The sequence below is a fragment of the Danio aesculapii genome, chromosome 14 (assembly GCF_903798145.1).
Source record: "Danio aesculapii chromosome 14, fDanAes4.1, whole genome shotgun sequence".
Lineage (NCBI taxonomy): Eukaryota > Metazoa > Chordata > Actinopteri > Cypriniformes > Danionidae > Danio > Danio aesculapii.
The window spans coordinates 7,468,634-7,487,186 of NC_079448.1; the positions used below are offsets into that span (position 1 = coordinate 7,468,634).

General features: G+C 34.3%; 2 protein-coding genes across 4 annotated transcripts in view; one reads left to right on the forward strand and one right to left on the reverse strand.

Annotated features, from left to right (window-relative positions):
• Window positions 1–1,337: 1,337 nt before the first annotated feature.
• tubb4b (tubulin, beta 4B class IVb) lies at window positions 1,338–4,903 on the forward strand. Its single transcript, XM_056471749.1, has 4 exons — window positions 1,338–1,482; window positions 2,443–2,551; window positions 2,668–2,778; window positions 3,717–4,903. Exons 1-4 carry the CDS (start codon window positions 1,426–1,428, stop codon window positions 4,775–4,777), a joined length of 1,338 nt encoding a protein of 445 aa, XP_056327724.1. The 5' UTR covers window positions 1,338–1,425; the 3' UTR covers window positions 4,778–4,903.
• A 2,428-nt stretch (window positions 4,904–7,331) lies between these two features.
• The window catches only part of loxl3a (lysyl oxidase-like 3a), a 50,691-nt gene continuing 39,469 nt past the window's right edge, over window positions 7,332–18,553 (reverse strand). Inside the window, exons 12-15 of one of the 3 annotated variants that reach the window (XM_056471898.1) lie at window positions 15,750–15,865; window positions 12,612–12,748; window positions 12,095–12,206; window positions 7,332–7,956 (exon numbers count right to left, since the gene is read on the reverse strand). In XM_056471898.1, the coding sequence (XP_056327873.1) occupies window positions 7,883–7,956; window positions 12,095–12,206; window positions 12,612–12,748; window positions 15,750–15,865 (439 nt within the window). In that variant the 3' untranslated portion in view covers window positions 7,332–7,882. The remainder of the gene's footprint in view (window positions 7,957–12,094; window positions 12,207–12,611; window positions 12,749–15,749; window positions 15,866–18,553) is intronic. The other 2 variants (XM_056471897.1, XM_056471896.1) reach the window with 2 other exon arrangements.

The window sequence follows — 18,553 nt, forward strand, 5'->3', positions numbered from 1 at the left end:
GGTTGGCTGGTTTTAGCTGGTCGACCAGCCTGGTTTTAGAGGGGTTTTGGCCATTTTCAGGCTGGTTTCCTGCCATTTCCAGCCTGGTCTTAGCTGGTCAGGCTGGAAAATGACCAGCTAAATCAAACTAAAACCAGCTTGACCAGCCAAAACCAGCTATGTCTAGCTTAAACCAGGCTGGTTAAGCTGGTTTTAGTTGGATTTAGCTGGTCATTTTCCAGTCTGACCAGCTAAAACCAGGCTGGAAATGGCCAAAACCCCTCTAAAACCAGGCTGGTCAACCAGCTAAAACCAGCCAACCAACCTAGGCTGGTTTAAGCTGGCTTTTTCAGCAGGGAAAACACACTTTTTCCCTTTTAGGCACAATATATTTCATTTTGAGCAACATTTAAAATATTTTTTAACAGTAGCTATGTAAAAAATTCAAATGAGTTATTGACTTCTGCTGTCTTCATTTATTTCAAAAACATTTTTTTTTACAATTTAAAATGGCATCTCATGTTTTCTGCTGGAGATACTGTTGTCTTAGAAAAAAAAAGTAAATAAAAAATCGTACACATATACCTTAGGAACGGTATTGCAGGAAATTTTGACGATTTTAAAACCTTGACTTTTCCAAACTGCAGTATACATTGAAAACGGTTTTCGTCCCATGTCTACTATGAACATTATATACAGGTTGTGTTAACTATGAACAGGGATTTACAATAAATGAATATATGTACAGGCTGCTATTAATAATCAGAAGTATGCAGATAGATATGAACAATTACAAATATGTGCAGTGGATATGTACGATTCAAGATGATTCAGTGTCAATTTTGTGAATTAAATGAAGTTGTGAGGAAATAGTTTAATCATTCCAACTCTTATTTTTGTACCAAGAGTGGTTTATAAAAGAATTGACAAATGTTCGGGTACACAACAGAAAATTGTCATTTACACAAACTGTAAACCTGTCGGAGGCTTTATTTCATTATTGCTGCCATAAATTATGAGCTTGTAGTGGTCATAAGAAAGGCAAATGAAAGGATTAAGCTGTTAAAATGGGTTAAGATCGGTTTGTACAAATACGTTTTGAAAAATACCAGTGCAGCCCCTCCCTCGTCAACACAAAAACGTTTTGATTTTTTTTCAGATAAGCCTTTTGAATGTCGAAGAGCCGTTATAACCGCCCTTCTAGCCAATGACTGTAGGCTGTCTAGAGATGCCTTCGCCTATACGAACCAATTCAGCATGTGAAAGAGCCAATGAGACCGCAGGAGACGTCATACTGCAACCAATGAGTAGCATGGAAATGTAGGTGATTTCTCCAGACTAAATAAGTAGGAGCACATCTCGAATTACGACCTCATTGTCGAGGGTTTTCTGTTTGACGGGGTTTGTTCAGTAACAGTGTGTTTTCGACCAAGCAAATAAGCAACAATGAGGGAGATCGTGCATTTACAGGCTGGACAGTGCGGCAACCAGATTGGTGCCAAGGTAGGAAATGAACAAATTTCAATATTCAATCGTTATCTTGTTAAGATTTAGTTTTTTTTTGGTGGAAGGTTGACGTTAATCCTTGCTTGTTTTAGAACCACACTCTGGAGTATTTAAAACTGGTTAATAAATCTGATGTTTGACTTGAATGTGGCGTTCGTCATTTTACTATTTATGAATAAAAACATGTTTGACTAAACGTTTTGTCTGAAAGTGCTCCTTTTAATTTCACCCGCAACAAGTTCTTAAATAAATAGCATTTGAAGCCTGTTTGTAATCGACGGAAAATGGTTGGATTATATTACAGAAAGCGATGATTGTATTGAATTCATCATGGTTTGAATGAACTAATGGTGAAACAATGCGTTAGTTTTAGGGTGTTGGCCGCGCCTGACCGGCGTAGAGTCTGATTCGCAAGCGAATCGACTCTTTTTAGATTGTTTGGTAGAGCCGAGTCTCGTTCTACCGCGGTTGCAACTGGACCGCATGATATCAGTGACTCAATCGAACTGACGAGAACCAACCGTTCGAATGAATCGATTCGCACGAAAGAATCACGTGTCGTAATGTGGCCGGTTGTATCTGGTTCAGTGTATGTGGAAAAGTGCGGGAACGCTAATATCATGACGCATGTTTCCCCCTGGCCTCATGCATAGTGCAAATTCGACTCTTGTCGAACAATTGAGTAATATCTTTGCTTACTATTCGAGACTATAGTGGCACTGTGATTCCTGCGATTTTTCTTTAAGCTCTCGGGTGGCGTAAAATGGCCCCGGTGACTTGGCAAACTCCATTTTACAAGCCCATATAACGGGAAGCGCCAGTCATTCAATGTAGGATTAACCTGATTTTTAACAGAATCTGTCGCTTTAATTTGTAGACTCGGTGTTTTCTGATTTAAAGAAAATACAAGCATTAACATGTTTGTTTTTTCCTCCTCTTGAATCCATCATATTTCAGTTCTGGGAAGTCATTAGTGACGAGCATGGAATTGACCCAACAGGCAGTTACCATGGCGACAGTGACCTTCAGCTGGACCGAATTAATGTTTATTATAATGAAGCCACAGGTGAGCAGAAATCTATGAATAGTTTAATTATGCATATCTATATTGTTAATTACCAATTCCCCAATTGTTTTATTACTATTTTTAAAATTTAAACACTTTTTTTTTTTTTTTAATAGGTGGGAAGTATGTTCCACGTGCCGTACTGGTGGATTTGGAGCCTGGTACAATGGACTCCGTGAGGTCTGGTCCATTTGGTCAGATCTTCAGACCAGACAACTTTGTGTTCGGTATTTACCTTTTTAATTTTTCACTCCTGTGTAAAGAGCCCTTAATCAGTATCAAGGTTTTTCTTTGCATACAGAATTGAGCTGGCCAATTATCAAATTGTGCCATCTCCTCTTGACAAACATCAGCTACTGACAGACCCCAAGTTATGCTCTGGACATGTTTAACTACATTCAATAATAGCCTTTTTAAATAATTCATTTGGTAATTTAGTGTTTTCGGTAGCAATTTTTTAACTTTACCCAAAGAAAAACCCCGAGTATGAAACTAGAACAATGTTTATTTTTTAAATTGAGGTAAACTACAGTAGTTAAATCGATAAATTATACAAATTTCAAAATTGTCCTAGGACTAGAATGGATGTTAAATAATTTGACTTATTTGATGAAGGGTTATGATCCACCTCAAATGTTGACTGCTGCAGAACATCTCATTTGAATACAATGGATCCTGCATTTGCACAGAACAAAATTTGAATGGCAGATTGTGACCTGATATAGATCTACAGCAATGAAGACCATATTAAAACCATATGAAATCTCAGGTTCTGGATTTTCTATGGATATGTTTTGAGTGAACGTCTTTTCAGATTTAGTTTTGGTAATCCATTCATAACTAAATCACTTGTGTTTTTTTTTTTATTTTTAAAGTTTTTAGATTTAGAAAATACCAATATTTTAACGTTAAAGCCACATTTGGTGAAATAACCCCAGCTTTTTACATTTGTGGTTGGAAACTGTTTTTTTTTTTTTTTAATATACAGTTTCCATTTTCACATAAAAAGAAAAACAACAACAATTCATTAATCATTTTATCTAGCCTTCTATTAAACAAAACGTGTAACTTTACACTTCCAGAGGAACTGAATTCTAATGTTCTCTTTTCTTATTAGATGTAGATGTTATATCGATTAACTGAACTCCTAAATTTCTTCTGATAGGCCAGAGTGGTGCTGGAAACAACTGGGCCAAGGGCCACTACACTGAAGGAGCTGAACTGGTTGATTCCGTTCTCGATGTGGTTCGAAAAGAGGCTGAGAGCTGTGACTGTCTGCAAGGCTTCCAGCTCACTCATTCTCTGGGTGGAGGTACGGGGTCTGGTATGGGTACTCTCCTCATTAGCAAAATCCGCGAGGAGTATCCCGACCGTATCATGAACACCTTCAGCGTGGTGCCCTCTCCTAAAGTCTCAGACACTGTGGTTGAGCCCTACAACGCCACACTGTCCGTCCATCAGCTGGTAGAAAACACAGACGAGACCTATTGTATTGATAACGAGGCCCTGTACGATATCTGCTTCCGCACGCTCAAACTCACAACCCCCACATACGGAGACCTCAACCATCTTGTCTCTGCCACCATGAGCGGTGTGACCACTTGCTTGAGGTTTCCAGGCCAGTTGAACGCCGATCTCCGTAAACTGGCGGTCAACATGGTGCCCTTCCCCCGACTGCACTTCTTCATGCCTGGTTTCGCTCCTCTGACTAGCAGAGGAAGCCAGCAGTACCGTGCACTTACCGTTCCCGAACTCACCCAGCAGATGTTCGATGCCAAAAACATGATGGCTGCCTGCGACCCACGTCATGGCCGCTATCTGACGGTCGCCGCCGTCTTCCGTGGTCGCATGTCCATGAAGGAGGTGGATGAGCAGATGCTCAATGTCCAGAACAAGAACAGCAGCTACTTTGTGGAATGGATCCCCAACAACGTCAAGACCGCCGTCTGCGACATTCCACCACGAGGCCTCAAGATGGCCGCCACCTTCATCGGCAACAGCACTGCCATCCAGGAGCTGTTCAAGCGCATCTCAGAGCAGTTCACAGCTATGTTCAGGCGCAAGGCTTTCCTGCATTGGTACACCGGAGAGGGTATGGATGAGATGGAGTTCACTGAGGCCGAGAGCAACATGAACGACCTGGTGTCTGAGTACCAGCAGTACCAGGATGCCACCGCCGAGGAGGAGGGAGAGTTTGAGGAGGAGGGAGAAGAGGAGCTCGCTTAAATTAACCAGTTTGTTCCATCTTGTTTTCCCTTTCAAATCTTGTCACCTTTGTTTTTTCGTACTGCATTTACTGTCACTTAACCTTCAGTTCCTTTTCATGTTAATAAAAGAAACGTAAGAACTTAACTGCTTTACTTGTCTTTCTACTGTGTACAAGTCAAATTTAGGGTTCTAAAGGGTGCTGGGAATTAAATTCTTTTAATCTAGCCTTTAAAGTATGGTAAGTGATTTTAAATTTCTTCCTAAATGGGTTAATTTTTTTTTTTTTTTTTTTTTTTTATATTTATTTATTTTTTTCCTGCATTTGGTATTTTTTATTTATTTTTTTTTAACTCTACAAATCATATCTAATGTAGTTTATGAATTAAATTCACAATACAATTATGATGTGCTGGAAAAGCTCGAACTGATTTTAAACCAGTAAAAGGTACGTGGGTTTTTTTTTTTTTTTTTTTTTTTTTTTTTTTTTTTTTTTTAAATGGTAAACCAAGTTCCCCAAAGACGCTAACATGGTCAATGTAATATATCTAGGTCCGGGGTTCACTAACATTTTACCCCCCCCCAACTATCCTCAGAGATGTGGTTAAAAACATTACACACACACACACACACACACCCCAATAGGAACTATGTAAACAAGCTTATTGAGAACAAAAGAAATGCAACAGTCTTAACGACAGTTATTATTATTTTTTTTTATAGTCATTCTTTCAATTTAATATTAGCCTCAGTTTGAGAATGGTGGGCACAATGTTTACAGCACAAGACTATTTTGTTTAATTGGAGACCTCTGCTTTGAGATCCGTCCTCTGTTCAGTCGTGGCCTTTATTAATGTATAAGTGCCGCAAAGGTGTCAAAGTTGACAATTGTGCCATAAAATCAATCTGCTGCAACTAATCTATTGCTGTGTTAATAACCCAAGGGTTCGTAATCAAATAGTAACAATTATATACTATTTTTATCTTCTGTAGGTAATGGATCAAACATGGTAATTTTAATAGTTTAATGACACATGAGATTTTTGAACATCACAAAGCACCCTCATTGTCTGGTGAGCCCCACTTTCTGAACCACTGATCTAGGTAACATTAATTCACATTTATGCCATATTGCTTTTTATTAAAACAAGTACTGTCATGAAAGAATGTGAAATATTATATTGGCTGCAAAGCAAACATTTTGTTTTCAAGAGTTTTCAGAGTGCATCTTCCATAACACATGTGCATTTAACATTTTGTTGGCATCTGAAAAGCAAACCATGTTCTCTATCTCATTTGTCAAATTCTATTTGGCACTCAATATAATCTAATCAACTTTATGCTGAGGTTGTTTTTCAATCCCTTAGTAAAAACATTTTGGATATTTAAATTAATCCTTGCTGTTCAAATTTACCCTTTTGTTATGTTAGGGATGAACACATCCCCTGAATTAAACTGCTGTAAAAATGCATCAGATTAATATTTTAATTTTATATTTATTTTTTTGCACAAATCTGTTAATCAGTCCTGATCAAAACTACTGAATGTTTTTTAAAATTACAGGTTTTAATTCTTTAATTGCCAAGTTTACCAATGATGTCACTCATTTGGTGGGGAAAAAAAAAAAAAAAAATATATATATATATATATATATATATATATATATATATATATATATATATATATATATATATAAATAAATATATATAATTGTGGACTGGATTTATTTTCCTTTTATCACAGTCTTGGGCATGTGAAAGATTAGAAACAACACTGGCTTTGATGCATTGTTAGATTTATTTATTTTTTTTTCTCCCTAATGTACAGTTGGCGGCTGTTTTTGCCATATAAAATCCAGAAACTAAGCTTTTTTTTTTTTTTGCACTATTTAAAACGTTAATTATGCCAACTGATGATCAACAGCAAATATTACAAATTTTACCTCTTCACAACAGGGAAAAACAAACGATCAAAAATATTATATGGTGTCGTGGTTTTGCAATCAAAAAAATGTGGTTCTAATGTTAGAGAGAAAATAAAATAAAATCAATCACAAACAATGCATCAAAGGCAATGCTGTTTTACATGTACAAGACTGATAAAAGGTAAAAAATAAAATCCAGTCCACAATTACTTTTTATATTGAAAATACGTCATTTTGTGTATTTTTTTTTCCACCAAATCAGTGACATCATTTACGAATTTGGCAATTAAAAAGTTAAAATCCTGTAATTTACTTAGAAAACTACTAAGAATTTTGTAGCTTTGATCAGGACCGAGGTGATCAGAATTACTGCGGTAAACATTTATGCAAAAAAAATAAAATAAAATTTATCTGATGCATTTTTACAACAGTTAAATTTACTGTTTTTTTTTTATCCCGAACATAACAAAAGGGTAGTAAATATGTGTCAAAACAAAATTTGTCACCAAAAATCATTAAAACGCATAAAAAGTTGTGGCCAAATGAAGACTCAATCACCCCAGAGTGGATGAAAACATCCCCAACAGCACATAAGAGTTACTCTTTAAAAGAGGGAATGAACATTTTCATAAATATCTCAATATATATTTTTATTTTAGATTATAAAGTAGGCTATAAGAAGCATTGACAATTTTTTTTTAAAAGTGTAGGATTGTATATTTTACAAACATGATTACAGGACATTCCAGAAATATACAAATGTACACACGAAAGCAGACAAGAATCATTCCAGGGCATCAACATATGCACATATATTAAAGATTTTTTGCAGTCGTCTGTAAACACTGAAAAAAAGAACTTTCTTGATGCGTCTTAAAATTAACTGGTGTTTCAGACTGAATGGTGTTCATACTTCAACACATACACAAAGGGGGAAGTGTTATAGCCACTGTCTTCCTCTTTTTCATTTGCATTGGCATAAGCCACAATCACAGCTCTTGTTTAGCCGGAAGTCCTCGGCTTGCGTGATCATTTCTGATGATCTAATCTAAAAGTAAAGTTCGCATGACACAGCATGTGATTGGCCCATGGTAGCAATGGATTCAAATGAGAAAGACTAGTAGCATTGAGTGATTAAAGTTTGTCTTTGTCCAGAGCCACGCAGTTGTTGCGGTTCCCTGGGGTGTTTATACAAGGAAATGTTAGGAGATCTTGTTGTTGAGCTGCCCGGGATACTGTTCAAACTCTTTCTCTGCCTCCTCGCTGAAAGAATCACCTAAACAAAACACAAATAAGTTAATTAATAAGTAAATTTAAGTTTAAATGGCATAATAATGACAACTGAAGGGTTTGTGTATATGATAATGATGTATTAAAATCAGACATTGTCTTAAATATTTCCCAAATGATGTTTAACAGCAAGGAAATTTTCACAGTATATCTGATAATATTTTTTCTTCTGGAGAAAGTCTCATTTTTTTATTTCAGCTAGAATAAAAGCAGTTTTAAATTTTTTAAAAAAACATTTTAAGGTCAAAATTATTAGCCCCTTTAAGCTATATATTTTTTTCCGATTGTCTACAGAACAAACCATCACAATACCCTAATTACCCTAACCTGCCTAGTTAGTTAATTAACCTTTAAATGTCACTTTAAGCTCTATAGAAGTGTCTTGAAAAATACCTAGTCAAATATTATTTACTGTCATGGCAAATATAAAATAAACCAGTTATTAGAAATGTGTTGGAAAAAGTCTCTGTTAAACAGAAAAACAGAAAACAAAATATTTTTGAGTGCAAATTCCCACTATTAACTAATTATTACTTGCCTATTAATACGATGTTAGCAGTTTATTAGCACTTATAAAGTATGATCTAATTCTACATCATTAACCTACCCAATACTGAAACCCTACTGATTAATCAGCTTAAGTCTGATGTCACACGAAGCAGCTTCCGGGTCCAAGTACTCTATCAAACTGTACGGAAAGGCTCAACAATTAGTAAAAATAAATGTTTGCAAAGTGCTGTAAAACTTTCGAAAATCATGATCGCTATATATATGTGCATGCCTAATATCCTATAGCCAGCAAGAGATACATTTTTTATAAATAGTTCAAATATTGGTGTCTGTGATGCAGCAAGTACAGAGACTGTTGTGTACACCATAATATTATGTAGGAAATTTGCTTTAATGTAAAATATAACTAGGGCCAGACAGAATCTGTGGACATTTTTTGATTTTAATGATTTTGTATCGTAACAAAAAATGTTATATATGAAATAAAGCTGAAATTTTTTTTAAACTTTAGTTTAATGTTTACAATGCAAATCCAATTAAATCCACATATTTGGTGAGCAAACATGTCATATCAGTCAAAAATATTACAGAAATTAATTTAAAAATAGATTAAATATAAATTTGTACAAGTAAATAGACATAAGAATGGGCTAAAAATCTTCTAATTTCTGTGCGCCCAGATTCTGTGTGGGCTTAAATATGACTAAAAGCAATGATGGTAGTGGTAATAAACAAAATTCAAACGTGTAGTGGCTTGGACCTGGAAACTGTATATCCATACGTCATGATTTGACAAGTGGATAAGCAGCAAATTAGTCATTTAATAAGGTAAAAGTATTAGTTAATGGTTTAATAGTAAGAATTGTAACAAAATGAAGTTTGATAAAAATAAAAAACATGTGGGGCTGTTGGCATTACATTGTATTTTCAATCACAAATGACGAAAGTAAATATGAACGACCAATTTCATTGAAAACTTAAATTAGCATTACTTTTGTGTAAATCAACAGCCCAAATGCATCAAAACTGTCAAATAAATGCAGAGCTGCGGCCCTCCAGGAACTGGATTTGACACCTGTGTTAAACATCATTAGCATAGCCAATACATGAACCCTACTTCTACCTTAATGATTATTAATAAGCAGCAAAATAGTCATTTATTAAGCGAAAAGTCTTAGTTAATGGTTTATTAATAGTGAGAATTGTAACAAAATATTTGCTCATTTTAAATCGGCCAATTCCATTGAAAACTTAATTTAGCTTTATTAAGCTAAAAGTCTTAGTTTATTAATACTGAGAATTATAAAAACAATTGCAAATACTTGTGATGTGACTATTACGAATGATCATGTTGTGATATCGATGCTAAAACTATATACTGTGCAGCCCTACACACATGTGGGTTGTTGGCATAACACTGCATTTTCAGTCACACATGACAAAAGTAAATATAATTAGTATTGAGAACATTTGTTTACAACAATTGTTTAACTTTAATCTGTCTTTATTGGAATTCTTCTTATAAAAAAACTGCTGTTATTACTTTTTTGAGCCAAATCTCAAGCCTGCTCTATGGTGTGACTGTCTCGAGCATCGTTCAATAAATTACAGCTGTTTTAAATTAAAAAGAAAATAGCTTAACCAGTAATAAACACCTATTTTAGTAAATGGCATTTTTTTTAAAGCTATATATTTCTAAAAACAAAACAACTAGATATATGTTGTCACTTAAAAGCATGTCTGACACTATATGCTAATTTTAAATCGCCCAATTTCATTGAAAACTTGAATTAGCATTACTTTTGTGTAAATGAACAGCCCAAATGCATCAAAACTGTTGAATAAATGCAGAGCTGCGGCCCTCCAGGAACTGGATTTGACACCTGTGTTAAACATCATTAGCACACCCAATACATAAACCCTACTACTACCTTAATGATTATTAATAAGCAGCAAAATAGTCGTTTATTAAGCGAACAGTCTTAATAGTGATAATTGTAACAAAATATTTGCTCATTTTAAATCGGCCAATTCCATTGAAAACTTAATTTAGCGTTATTAAGCTAAAAGTCTTAGTTAATGGTTTATTAATACTGAGAATTATAAAAACAATTGCAAAATGATCAATTATCATCCAGACTCAACATTGCATATACTTGTGATGTGACTATTACGAATGATCACGTTGGGATATTGACGCTAAAACTATATACTGTGCAGCCCTACACACATGTGGGTTGTTGGCATAACAATGCATTTTCAGTCACACATGACAAAAGTAAATATAATTAGTATTGAGAACATCTAAAATGCAGCAAATTGTTTAACTTTAATCTGTCTTTAATGGACTTCTTCTTATAAAAAACTGCTGTTATTACTTTTTTGAGCCAAATCTCAAGCCTGCTCTATGGTGTGACTGTCTCGAGCATCGTTCAATAAATTACAGCTGTTTTAAATTAAAAAGAAAATAGCGAAACCTGTAATAAACACCTATTTTAGTTAATGGCATTTTTTAAAAGCTATATATTTCTAAAAACATAAGAACTAGACATATGTTGTCACTTAAAAGCATGTTGTCTGACACTATATGCTAATTTTAAACTGGCCAATTTCATTGAAAACTTGAATTAGCATTACTTTTGTGTAAATCAACAGCCTAAATGCATCAAAACTGTCAAATAAATGCAGAGCTGCGGCCCTCCAGGAACTGGATTTGACACCTTTGTTAAACATCATTAGCACACCCAATACATAAACCCTACTACTACCTTAATGATTATTAATAAGCAGCAAAATAGTCGTTTATTAAGCGAAAAGTCTTAATAGTGATAATTGTAACAAAATATTTGCTCATTTTAAATCGGCCAATTCCATTGAAAACTTAATTTAGCGTTATTAAGCTAAAAGTCTTAGTTAATGGTTTATTAATACTGAGAATTATAAAAACAATTGCAAAATGATCAATTATCATCCAGACTCAACATTGCATATACTTGTGATGTGACTATTACGAATGATCATGTTGTGATATCGATGCTAAAACGATATACTGTGCAGCTCAACACACATGTGGGTTGTTGGCATAACAATGCATTTTCAGTCACACATGACAAAAGTAAATATAATTAGTATTGAGAACATCTAAAACGCAGCAAATTGTTTAACTTTAATCTGTCTTTAATAAAAAACTGCTGTTATTACTTTTTTGAGCCAAATCTCAAGCCTGCTCTATGGTGTGACTGTCTCGAGCATCGTTCAATAAATTACAGCTCTTTTAAATTAAAAAGAAAATAGCTTAACCTGTAATAAACACCTATTTTAGTAAATGGCATTTTTTTAAAGCTATATATTTCTAAAAACAGAAGAACTAGATATATGTTGTCACTTCAAAGCATGTTGTCTGACACTATATGCTAATTTTAAATCGCCCAATTTCATTGAAAATTTAAATTAGCATTACTTTTGTGTAAATCAACAGTCCAAATGCATCAAAACTGTTGAATAAATGGCCCCTTAATGCAGTTCTCATCTAAAATATCTGATTAAGCAAGCATGTCATGGTTAATAGAAACAGACAGGTCTAAAAGGACCCACAGAACAACAACCCATCTCACCGAGATGACATTTATGCAACCAGACACGATGGCCGTCGTATTTGCAGTTGCACCGCATGGCATTGTTGGTGAAGTCGCTCTCAGCGACCTCAAAGTTGGGATTTATTATGACCTGAGAAAGAAAGAGAGCAAGACTGTATAATTATAATCAAACGTCATCAGAACATAAGTGTGGCTCCAAGTAATCACGACAAAGTCTTTTTGTTGGTTAATCGTAATCCGGGTGGGGTTTTTTTCTGTGTAAAACCCTTCCTCCCACCCCCTGCTGTGTGTACTTAAGGTTTATTACATCATTAATCAAACCAAATCCTATTAGTATCCTAACTCTTGCATGCCTGGAGGTGATGGTGAGCGCTGTGAAACATCTCCACCACTAGAGGGCAGAAGTAAGACTTTTTTTGACTGGTGAAAAGCCCAGACAATGGGGTCCTGCGGGACCAAAGCCTGCTCATGTAACAGTCTTTGCTGCTAGCGTGCTATCTAGATGATGAAAATAGAGTTGAATAAGCATAGTTACCTGCAGAATGTAGTTTCCTGGTGTAACGTCCGTGATGTCAATCCACTGACAGTCGATATCGTGTCTGTACAAGTCCCAGCAGCCCACTGTGATACCCTGCTCTCCAAAGTTAGCACATTCGTAGCGCTTTGAAACACCTGCAGAGAGGAAAGTAACACCTCAGTGTATTTTTGGAGAAACAAGTCATTATTACAGCCAAAGAATAACCTCAAACTAGCCTGAGGGTCATTCACACAGAATTGTTTGCATCACACTGAGCTGCCTTTTCCATGTTTTGTATGTAAATGTGCTTTTTCAGTTTCACACATGACATCAAAAAAAAAACCTTTTTAAAACAATTTTAAAAGATTGAAATCAAAGATTTACCATGTTTATTTTGCTAGCGCACATTTCTATTTTTTTTTTACAATAATCCATGTTAATCCACTGGAAAAAAAAAACATGTTTTTTGTAATCTTTAATCAAAGTCTGAAGATTTGCTTCTGTGTTTGGATTTGAGTTGTTTGCCAACAGCTCGAGGGGTCTGATTTATAAAATATTGTGTAGAAACCTTCCTAAAAGGGAACGTCCACCAGAATACATTTGAGTTATTTATTGATGACTATGGCTCATATGATGATTTAAAGTGGTTCAATTAAGTAAATATTTAAGTTAAATATGTTTACTTACAGCTGCACACATTCTCCCCAGTGTTGCCAACTTAGCGACTTTATCAGACCCCCTTAGCAGCAAATAAAAAAAAAGAAAGCTACTAGCGACAAATCTAGCAACTTTTTTTTGATGTTATTGAAAATTTTCAGAGACTCTGACTTGTCTGTACTGTTGCGTCCCTGCTCTTCTCACCGGGTGATGCCATCACCCCCCAGTTTCTGAAGTTGTCTGAGTTTATGGCCCAATCCTAGTTATAACCCTTAGCTCTTCCCCTTATTTTCGTACACTTTAGTTTCTAGTGGCGTCCTGGAAAATATCTGTTTCAAGGGCTATCTAGCCCTTCCCCTTAGCCCTTACTTGTCCCAATTCTCTTTATCTTGAAGGCGTAGTGCTAAGCAGAAAAAAAGGGCAGGATTAAACAAGATGATTAGGCATTTAAAAAAAAAATGTCCATATTTAAAAATTTCTAGATAGAGAGGTCATGTTAATCTTCGTTTGGTCTCATGCAGTCACGTGATGTGGTTTCCCATGCATATTTTTATTTGTGACGACTATGTGACGGCATAATGTTAACATTAACGGCCACTATTGGCATATTGTTTAGCTGTGCATTTACTAAATGATTACTGTGCTACATCCGAACTGACCCCACTATATTTTTATTTTATATAATCAATTTCATAGTTTGCCAGTTCACAGGTAAGCGAGTTTTCTTTTTTCCTTATATCTAAAGTGAAGTATGCTGGGATAGAGAAAAAAGAGATTCTCCACGTACATTATTAAATATTAATTTATTATTATTATTAATTTGAACAAATTCAATTTGATATTTATTTTTTTAAAATAAATAAGTGTCCCTATTAACGTGGACATTTCTGGACATAAATAAGTATATATATATATATATATATATATATATATATATATATATATATATATATATATATATATATATATATATATATATAATGTATATATATATATATATATATATATATATATATATATATATATATATATGTATATATATGTGTGTGTGTACAATTTGACTGTGTCAATTGTGTCCTCTTCAAAAATTGCTCATGAGAAAATTTTATATTTATTTGCACCCCCAGCCCCCCACTGTTAAATGGAATTTACGCCCATACATCACAACTTTTGCGTGGGAAGCGACCACGTTTATAGATGTGACCCCAGATATTTAGCATCCCAAATATTTCATAGGCATCATCGATTCTCTGATCGGTTCTCTGATAATTCACAATGCATTTCCTCTAATTTCAGGCATTTGTCAACTGTTTCACAAACCTTGTTGGCGAGTTAAAATTGGTGCAAAAATCGTTTAGTGTTCAGATTTTGCAGGTTTGGTTCGAATAAAATAAACGTCTCTGCAGCAAATAGTTGTTTATGCACGAAACGGGGGATTTTCTGGTGCTTTTTTGACCCCTTGGCTGCTGTTGGATCTTGTTTTTGCAACTTGGAGCAGGTCATAACAGCATGCATTGTGTTTGTTGCAAAACTTTTTCAGTCTTAAAAATAAGATTGTGAGTGCTAAGCCAATCAGAATTAAATGTAAAGTTTTCTTGTTTAAAAAATCAAGACAACTGAACAAATAGCGGGAACACACGCCTCTTGATTTGCTTTAAAATGATATTTAAAAAAGTAGAACAGTGCAGTTGAATACAAAAACGTATTAAAAAGATAGTTTACTTAAAACATAAAGTCCATTGTTTACTCATCCTTGTTCTAAACCGGTTTGGATTTCTTTCTTCTGTTGAACACAAAATAAGCTATTTTTAAGGAAACCGAAAAATCGTAACCATTGAATTCTTTTCTTTTTTTAACTATGGAAGTCATTGGTTACCATAATTTCTATCTTCTTTAGTATTCAACAGAATAATGAAACATATATATTTTTGGGTGAACTATCCCTTTAATGGCTAAACTAAAGTAGTTATGATTATTGTGCTGGTTTTATTGGGGTTTTGAGGTATTGGATCAGCTAATCTATGAAACTTCCTTTGGCTAGTGTAATGTGTTTTTATTTCTTCAAATCTAAAATATTGAAAACATTCCAGATGTATAAAAATTTATAGCAGATATAAGGTAGTTATAGTAGTTCCTATGAACCCCTAGTTAGTAAACAACTACCTTTTGCATGAAAGCCAAAATTCATGATTTCACTCTTGGTCAACAGGTCTGTATCGCTGACAGCAAAATTATACATTATCTTTAGAAATAAAAGAGCTTTCAAACAGGAAAACATCTGAAAGCTAAATTGTGATTAAGAACTATCATAAGAAATCATCAATAATTAAATAAAAAAAAAAAAAAAAAAAAAATATATATATATATATATATATATATATATATATATATATATATATATATATATATATATATATATATATAATCATTTATGATGAGATCAAAGCATCATTATGCAGAAACATTCCGCTTTTGTATGACCTCTGACCTCTGTCTTACCTTCATGGCACTCTGTATCCTCCAAACAGAAGCTCGCTTTATGTCCGTCTGCCACTTTGGTCCCGTTTAGAGACAGCAGGTCGTAATAGGTGAAGATATCCATACTATGGTAGTGCCTGGGGAACATAAACACAGGGAGAAGCCATCACATATCTTCCAAATATTGCTGAAAATCATTATCAAAAGTGTACCAATGTGTGTGCAATAACTGCCTTTAAGCTATCCTGGATAGTAGAGCCTACAAAACTGTCAATTTCATAGACAAAAAGAGATTTAAAAGGCCTTGGAGAGCAGATGCAGTGCTGTAGGCCTGTATGAGGGAGTGTAAACACCAGGCTCTCAGACACTGGCCACAGTCCCAAAGCCAGGTTTCCTCATCATCGAAATCGGAGGTCTGCTAGCAGTGTAAACACAGACCGCCACAAAGAGTTAATGGAGACTATTCAAGCGGATCGTATTCATAAATCAACTGAAAAATGCATGGTGTAAAAATACATTTGAAAAATTGTTTCTAAAGTGCTATACCTTCTATATTGTATAGAGACAACAGCAATAGTGCGAGAATACTTTTTGGGAGAGTTTCTTAGTAGGTTTATGTCCTTTTTTTGCCTTGTTTTTTTAAAAACTCTTTATACAATTTGTGGATCTCCAATGTCGAATCAAACGCAATCAATGTTTTACTGTATATTACATAAACATATAAGTGTAAACATTAATTAATAATGATTTTTAATACATTTTTTTTTACTGGTTTATTTGGTTTACCAATCAATTAATCTTACATAAGTCAGAAAATATAGAAAATTGTAAAAAACCTTTATTTACTACCTTAGGTTTAGTTATAAATAATAACATGACAGTGAGTCAGTGATTATATTTAAATTTTTGGGGGAAAGATCCTTTTGAGGATTATCAGTGCTTATTTTAAAATGACGATTATGGATAATTTGCATATCAGATATTTTAATTACGGCTATTGACGTCATTTATTCTTTTTAAAATCATGGGTATTCACTGTAAAAAGCAGTTAATAAAGCAAGTAAGCGTGTTGCCTTGCTTTAAATTGTGAGTATATCAATTGTAACTTGGAACGGTTAAGTTGACTTAACCTAATTTTTATTATTATGCACATAGTTCATTTACTTAATCGTTTTAAGGCAATGGGTTTACTCACTTTTTAAGTAAATTCAACTAATCACTTTAAAATCAATGGGTTTATTTACTTTTAAGGTAAAGTCAACTAGTCATAATTTAAAATCAATGGGCTTACTCACTTACTCAAGCAACTCGCTTACTCAAGCAACAAATTGCTTTAAAATCGATGGGTTAACTCACTTATTTAAGGAAAGTCAACTAATCACTTTATAATCAATGGGTTTACTTATTTAGGTAAAGTCAACTAATCGTTTTAAAATCAATGGGTTTATTCACTTAAGTAAAGTCAACAAATCGCTTTAAAATCAATGGGTTTACTCACTTATTTAAGTAAAGTCAACAAATTGCTTTAAAATCAATGGGTTAACTCACTTATTTAAGTAAAGTCAACTAATCACTTTATTATCAATGGGTTTACTTATTTAGGTAAAGTCAACTAATTGTTTTAAAATCAATGGGTTTATTCACTTATTTAAGTAAAGTCAACAGATCGCTTTAAAATTAATGGGTTAACTCACTTATTTAAGTAAAGTCAACTAATCACTTTACTATCAATGGGTTTACTTATTTAGGTAAAGTTAACTAATCATTTTAAAATCAATGGGTTTATTCACTTTTTAAGTAAAGTCAACTAGTAGCTTTTAATTCACCATTCATAATTATTGATCATTGCATTCTACAGACCTCAAATAAATATTAATCATAATATTTCACATTATTTAGAGAAAGCACCAAAACTCAAAAAAATTTGACTGTGTTTTATGAATTTTGGCCTGGAGGTGGTGCTTATAATAGTCAATCCTTTACTAACTTACGGTTACATGGAGGACTTGCATGCCTTTAATGCAGAAAGCACAGATTAAATCAATTAAGTAGATTAAAAATTAGGTATTGTAATTGATACCTTGCAAGCGTAAAAATATAATTATTAAAGCACTAAGCCCATGCACTTCAGATTATAACCATGACGGACAGAATCCACTGTGAGATTGATATAACCAGTCTTGGATCATGTCGGCACACGTGTGTTCTTTTAGAACAGGGGCCGCCAGCTTGAACTTTCATTTCCCTGTAGGCCGTCCAGGGTCTGGAGGCTTCTTCTCTGGTTTGTACGAAGAAATTTATATCAGTTTATGACCTCTGGAATCAGATGTTCAGCCGACATGACCACTCGGTATTAGTAAAGCCATATGGGTCCTTGGGGCCGCAGCTGGATCAGGATGGAGTCTGAGTGAAGCTGCCAGACTTTCGAAAGAAAAACACTCTTGATAGATCTCTGCTCAAACCAAGCAAACCAATTCAAGCTCTTTGAGCGAACAACATTGCCATCAGTTAACATGAACATCGGTTTATGCATTATTTAGTCTGAGCTCAAGTACTGATAATGTCACGCTTCAGACTGAAACATTCTATGCAAATAAATGCTTAGCCAAATCATTGCAACATATACTCAAGCATGTTTTTGCAGCTTCATATAATTGCAGTTGAACTGCTGAAATCACATGGAATGTTTTGACAATGTTTTCGGTTCCTTTTCTGGACTTTGGATGTCTCAGGACCAATGCTGTCTAAGATCAGAGAGCTGTTGGATTTCGTCCAAAATATCTTCATTTGTGTTTTGAAGACGAATGAAGGTATCAAAGGATTGA

Excerpts from the sequence above, each read along its gene's own strand:
- tubb4b (XM_056471749.1), top strand. The coding sequence starts at position 1,426 with ATGAGGGAGATCGTGCATTTACAGGCTGGACAGTGCGGCAACCAGATT. Across the intron at positions 1,483-2,442 it reads GCAACCAGATTGGTGCCAAG|TTCTGGGAAGTCATTAGTGA; the intron begins GTAGGAAATGAA and ends ATCATATTTCAG. Across the intron at positions 2,552-2,667 it reads TTATTATAATGAAGCCACAG|GTGGGAAGTATGTTCCACGT; the intron begins GTGAGCAGAAAT and ends TTTTTTTAATAG.